The sequence below is a fragment of the Mus pahari genome, chromosome 2 (genome assembly GCF_900095145.1).
Source record: "Mus pahari chromosome 2, PAHARI_EIJ_v1.1, whole genome shotgun sequence".
NCBI lineage: Eukaryota > Metazoa > Chordata > Mammalia > Rodentia > Muridae > Mus > Mus pahari.
This window is the reverse complement of record NC_034591.1, coordinates 9644992-9651651: the sequence shown is the minus strand read 5'-3', so window position 1 is coordinate 9651651 and position 6660 is coordinate 9644992. Positions and strand designations below refer to the sequence as shown.

Below are 6660 nucleotides of genomic sequence, written 5' to 3'. Positions count from 1 at the left end.
GTTAGTTAGTGATTATGGCAGTGAGCATGGCAGTAGGCAGGCAAACTCAGTGGTGGAAAAAGAGGAGGGAGAATAAAGTGAAGCACAAGGAGAAGGAGGGGGAGGAGGAGGGGGAGGAGGAGGGGGTGGTGGGGGAGGAGGAGGGGGCGGTGGGGGAGGGGGTGGCTGGGCTGATATGTCCAAAGAAGAACTTCGGAAAAATGGGTGAGCTTTAGATGGATGGGTGGAAACAGGAAGACTGCCAGATGGTAACCTGTATGTGGGCTTTTCCTGACCAGACATCTTTCCAGATATAGAATGTGGAGATACAGGTTGTTCCTTAATTTGAGAAGAAGGTGTTTGGGCCAACCCAGTCTCGGGTAAGCTAATTTTTGTTAGCTCAGCCTCAAACTCTTCCCTTTTATCTTTGTAAGCATCCAAAACTTCCAGAATAATTCCATCCCCAGTTTCTTTCTTGCCTTTTATTAAATCCTTTTCAGATATAGGTAAGTCAGTGGAAATGGTGTCAGCTTGTGGCCTCTCGGGTATAGTTGCTGCAGATTCTGTGATAGATGGTGCTAGACCAGAGAAAGAGATCACCATCTGATCAGCATTAGTTCTACTTTCTGGTGTGACGGTTCGATCTAAAGATACATTTATATCTTCTGGATAGTCGATAATGCTGCCTGGAAAATAAGTTGAAGAAATTTCCTCAGAGTCTTTAAATTTAGTTATTACATCTGCTGGCTCAGTATAAACAGTTGTTAGGCTATCGAGGGTAGTGACAGGTGAGGAGCTATCTGTGGTACAAACTGAAGAAATAGATGATGTGAGAGAAGGTGTGTCAGAAGGTGGGACAGACGTAGCACTTTCTGAAGGCTCAGAGTAGGTCAATATCAGAGATTCATGGGCAATTATCTCTTGAATTTCTCTTGTATAATCAGTTACATATTCATCCTCAAATTCTTCTGTTGAAAAATGTTGGGTTATCTTAACATCTGGGATAGAGAGAGTTGCACTGCTGGTTGAGTCTGTAAGAGATGCTCCAGAAAGGATGCTTGATGTCAAAGATGCATCTTGCACCCTGTCAAAGTCCAGAGTGGACTCTACCATGTCATCCCCCATGGCAGTCTCTATGAGGCTGGCTCCATCTGTTACCTGCATCTGTTGCCGCTTCATGAGTTCTTCATAAGCAGCATCTGCATCTAATAATTTCTTTTCTTCACTGGTAGAAGTTACCATGCTGCCCAGATCCACTATCTCATGGCTTTCTGGAATGATATAAGAGCTCGAAACAATGTCTTCTTGAGGCACAATAGAATGTAAGCTTTCTAATTCATAAAACTCTTTCTGGAGGTCTGTAATTTTCTGCATAGGATCATCATAAATCTGCTCCTGTAGTCTTATTTTTTGCTCTCTTCCTCTCTGCTGCATAAATCCATTTTGTTCATCTTGCCTGGTGAGCAGGCTGCCATCTACTGATCCATTGTATGTGTCCTCTACTAAAGATTCATAAATGTAGTCCTCTATTAACATACCACCATACAATGGCTCTTTTTCAAACACTTCATCTCGTTCATTTGCAGCTGGAAAAGCTTTATATTTGTGGGGTTTGTGCATCATTTCTTCATACATCTCTTCAGCACTTTTTAAAGCCTTCTGAGCACCTTCTTTCTGCATAACAGATTGCTCATCTGTTGGTGAGTATAAAGACACAGCTGTGGGCAATTTATAAACTTTTTGAACTTCTATTATTTTCTCAGGGCTTATTTCAAATCCTTCTGGGTCTGATTCTATGCTAGGCGAGTATTCAGAACAGGAGGACCTATGGAGCTCCTCCATTTCTGCTGCCTGACGCAGTTCTTCTGTGGGAGATGCATCCTCGATGGGAGAGAGATTACTGGGTGGTGTCTTTGGCCTTTCTCTCCTCCTCTGAGCTCGAAGTTCATCTTTGTCTTTCTTCGATTTCTTGCTAGAACTCTTCCTCTGTTGCTGCTCCAGTTCCCTCTGCTTCTCTTGCTCTTTTAATAATTCTTCTTCCTCTCTTAGTTCTTCTTCCTCGGAAGAATCTTCAATGGTAGGTAAAAGAGGGCCGTGTGACCTGTGCCGAGCTTTGCGCTGCTGCTTGCTTTCTCCTTTTTTGTGACTTGGGCTACTGTCACTGTCCTCATCAAGGGATGATACGGATGTAGGGGATGTGCCAGGAGTAAAGCTGGATGCATGGAGACTAGAGGATCCCTCTCCTCTAGATCTGTCCTCAGGTGAGTCCGTCAGACTTTCCATTTCTAATTCTGGCTCTTCATCAAAATACAAAGTTGTCTTTTTCTGAGAGGATTCTGCAGAGTACTTATCTGTTACTGTACTGTTGAGTTCTATAGTCTTAAATCGACGTAACCCCCCTCCTCCAGCAACAACTAGTTCTTCGCTCTCCTGGCTTTTAGTTTCTCGAAATTTGAGTTCAGGACTTTCATCAAAAGTTTCATCATCCTCGTCATGCCAGGAATGGCGTCTCCCAGGATCATCGTCGAAGCTGGTACTACTCTTTCGAGTCAGTCGTCTGTGTTTCCCTGCTGCGCTTTTTCCTCTCCCCTTTGCTTCCTCCCTCTTCTGGCTCTCGGTAACACCACCAATCTCTTTGAGCTGACTCCTGATGAACTCCTCATCCTCAGAGCCCGAAGCATCCTCATCGGCGCTCATTTCTATAATCTGTTTTCGAATGAAGTCCTCCTCTTCCCCCGAGCCTTGACTGTCTTCCTGCTTATAGTCCTCGCTGCTTGATGAGCCAATACTAGTTCTCCGCTTCCTGCGTGCAACAGGGGAGTTTTCACTTTCGCTGCTGTCTTCAACCGAATCATAGGATGCTCTTCGCGGACTTAGGTCATCGACCAGCTCAGGCTTCTCTTTGTGCTCCTTCCTGGAAGGAAAACCTTGTTCGCTATCCTTTTTTGAACTAACTTTCTTTTCTTGACTCTCTTTGATCTCTTCTTCTGAAATAGAAATATCCTGTGTTTCAGATGGAGTCTGAGTTTTCTGCTGGTCCTGAGGCTGTTCAGGAGAAACCTTCTGGGACTGCGTTTTCTTTTCTGCTTTTTCGCCAACAAGTGTACTTGCCTGAGCTTCCAAAATGGATAGTACTGTACTTTCCAACTTAGCTAAGTCTGAGGGGCTGGAAGGGCTGCTTTCTTGTGAGAAAGAGTCTTTTTTGAGTCCTTTCAGCAAATCTTTCTCATCACTGGGTATAAGACTTGGGATTTCCCCAAGAGAACCTGATATTCCATCAGAAGAATACCCTGTGTCACTCAGGCCTTGTGGGCTCTTGGGTTGCTGAGAACTGGAAGTGTCTGATTTCTCCTCTTCCTTTTCCTAGCAGAGTGGAAAAGACAGAGACAAATGTGTTAGAGTCAAACTAACCATATGTTTATCTCCATTATTATTAAGGAACCACTAATAATTGAGGCGCAATTATGGGAAAATTCAAGTATATGATGATTGTTTTGAAAATGTTTGTATGAGAACAGTTGATATTCACTAACAAGTTACTTTTCATTTCATAGTAAATTTAAATTACACATTGTCAATATGCCTTGTTTTTTCCATATAAATTTTATCATGCCCCTTTAATTTTTAATTCTATTTTCTTTCAAATATATGATCTGTATCAGTACATTTACTTTGAGATGAAGTTCAAGTTTTTAAAAGAAAATGAAAAGGTCAGTCTTGACTCTCCTCTCTGTCTCTCTCTCTCTCTCCATCTCTCTTTGTCTCCTGAACGTGTGTGTATGTTCTGAGAGGCCAGAGGAGACCAGTGGATGTTCTGTTCATCATTCATTCCCTAGTTACCTTGATACATGGCCATTCATTGGACCTGGAGCTTGCTGGGGCTTTTGCTTGTTTGTTTGTTTTTGTCTTGGCTAGGCTAGATGACCACTGAGCCCACTTCCTTACTCCCTACCTAAGGGTTGGTGTCACAGGTGAAGATGGCCATATTTTTTTTTACATAAGTTGAGCAATAAATGGTGTTCCTGAATGGACACATTCCGTAGAACAACACTGAGCAGTTTTCAACAGCACAATAGAATATCAGTAATGTAATTAATGCATCTCCTCATCACTCACAGTAAACACCATGATACCAGAGAAAAATCAGTCAAAATATGATCTTTCATAATTTAATTTTGATAACACTATTTTTGTGCCTTTTAGTGTCTACATATAGGGTAAAGCAATGATGTAATAAAATTTCACACACATGAAGGTAAAGTAAATATTATTGTTTGGAGCAATTCCTGAACATAATAAAAAGAGGCACCATAGTTTTATAATATGGCCTTTGCAGTCAATCCTGGCATTTTTATAAAAATAAGATTATGACAGGATACATAGAATGTAAAAAAAATGTCAAAAAGGAATCATGAAATGCTAACACAAAATATTAGAATACTTTGCCTTTCCTGTGTGTGGCTTTCCTCTGCAGCCATGCTTCCCTTATTCCTCTGTGCTATGCCCTACCTGATCATCCATTCAGGGCCTGTCTCTTTCTCATGGGCTTCACAGGTTTCAGTCACTACATTTCTGTGGTTCTGGTGTTTTGATGATGTCTCTATTCTGTATCCAAGGGCAGCAAGGCTGGAGATGTTCATTCTATAGGATTGTGGTCTGACAATATGTTGAGGGGCTGATGAGCAATCAGTTAATTGCTTCTAAAACCTCTCCCTGGCATATTCAAAGAGAGTCGTGCTCATTTAGCAGGATACACTGAAAAACTTCAAAGTGTTAATTTCTCTCCCACTAACTAGACTTAGGTATGTATCCCTTCACAGAGTAATGTGACCTAATTAATCACATAGTTTAGTTGTGAAACATCAGATCATTCATTAATCAGGTCCTATGCTTCACTAACTTAAGGCACCTACAAACTAATCTTTATTACTACTATTAATCATCTTAAAAAGGATTTCTATGTATCAGAACTTGTCATCCACTTACCTTTCTTGTAGTTAATTGGTCCTTAACACTGCTTTATTAATAACACTTATTAAAAAGGGAAAATTAGATATAAATTACAGTCCTTAAGCTGGATCTTTTTCCCCCTCTAATTATTGATCTTCAAAATGGCCATTTGAAGACAAACTGGGATATGGTTGAAGGATTCGTGTGAAGGTAATATAATGTGGACCATTTTCTTACCAATTTCTCATTGCACCAAACTTAAAGATTGGAAATTTTTCTCAGGTGCTTCAAAAATATCTAAGAGTGTACTTATTTAAGGATCTATTCAGATAATATTTAAAGGTATAAATGTAACAAACATACTTTTGTATAACATATATGGCATACATACAGATGCAAAAATATTACTGATTTTAAAAAGTTATTCATTGTTTATTTGAATAATCAGAAAATCGACATTTTTATTTTCTGTTTTACGTTTTACATTTAACACCATTTAAAACAACCTCCAAAATTCTAAAATAAGAATAAAATTTAAGTTAGGCTCCTTTCGTTTACAAATTTTGAATCTTTGATGAAGTCAGGCAGAGAGAATAGTGACACTGTAGCCACAGTTTTAAAATGTGATTTTTCATCTCCCCAAAGAGAGCATTTTCAGTTTTTAATAATTATTACATTCTGCCACACTGGCCTATATTATATTGCATGTTTTCCATGCATAGAATTTTAGTTGCTTGACTTTACCTAATTTATACACTTAAATAATTATTCAAAAATACCAGGGACTAAGAGTCAATAAATTACTAATCCAACAACACATTATTATAACTGACAAATTGATAAATGAATATAAGATAGTAAAAATATACAGACTGTTAAAGTTACCCAAAAGGTTGTGCCAAAAAGTTACAGAGAGAGAGATGAATAAGGAGAGACCATGCTTCAGAAGTGTCCCAGGTGGAAGATCATTATTGGTTTGTGTGTGACTGGTGGCTTTATTTTCAGGACAGNACTAACATCCTTATTCTGCACTTTGCCTCTTCTATTTGGGTGTATAAAATCTGATTCCCCTATTTTTAAATCAGCTATCATAATATGTATATTATCAATAGTTGTGTAGGTTAGNTAGGGGGAAAAGATATTTTTAATGTGCCTAGAATGTAGTAATATGTAACCGAGGAGTAGTACTTGGATTTTAAAATGGTAATATAGAAAGGAATCAGTATAGGGAGTCCTACAGCTGGAGATGCTGATGTCAGTCATGCAGTGAGGGGAGGGCATCAGAAAGATGGCACCTCAGATGGGGCCTCTTATATTGAAGTCAGATACCATAATAGGGAAATCCTAAATAGATAAGCTATTTAGGCAAGACTACCCACTGTTGAGTGTAGATGGCCTGTCTGTATGAGAAGACCAAGAAAGGAAAACAAAACATTACAGTTTATATGTTATCACTTAAATGTATGACAGAAAGATTTATTCTTATTTTGGAAATAGACTGATACTATTGATATTCTTATTAATTGTTCCTGTGGTCTACAAAATCCTAATGGAAAATTGTAAGTTCTATTGTAAGAAAGAAAAATAAAGCAAAGGAATCACTTCATTTGTTCATGGTTAATTAAAACTTATTTCTTGGTAAAGAAGAAATATGGTTAAACCACCTTCTAATATAGTAGGTAAATGTCAGGCATCTCTCTCTCTCTCTCTCTCTCTCTCTCTCTCTCTCTC

General features: G+C 39.1%; 1 protein-coding gene across 1 annotated transcript in view; it reads right to left on the bottom strand.

The window, feature by feature from the left end:
• The window catches only part of Pclo (piccolo presynaptic cytomatrix protein), a 317165-nt gene that overhangs the window by 173227 nt on the left and 137278 nt on the right, over positions 1-6660 (bottom strand). Inside the window, exon 5 of the mRNA XM_021190148.2 lies at positions 122-3342. Within this exon, the coding sequence (XP_021045807.1) occupies positions 122-3342 (3221 nt within the window). The remainder of the gene's footprint in view (positions 1-121; positions 3343-6660) is intronic.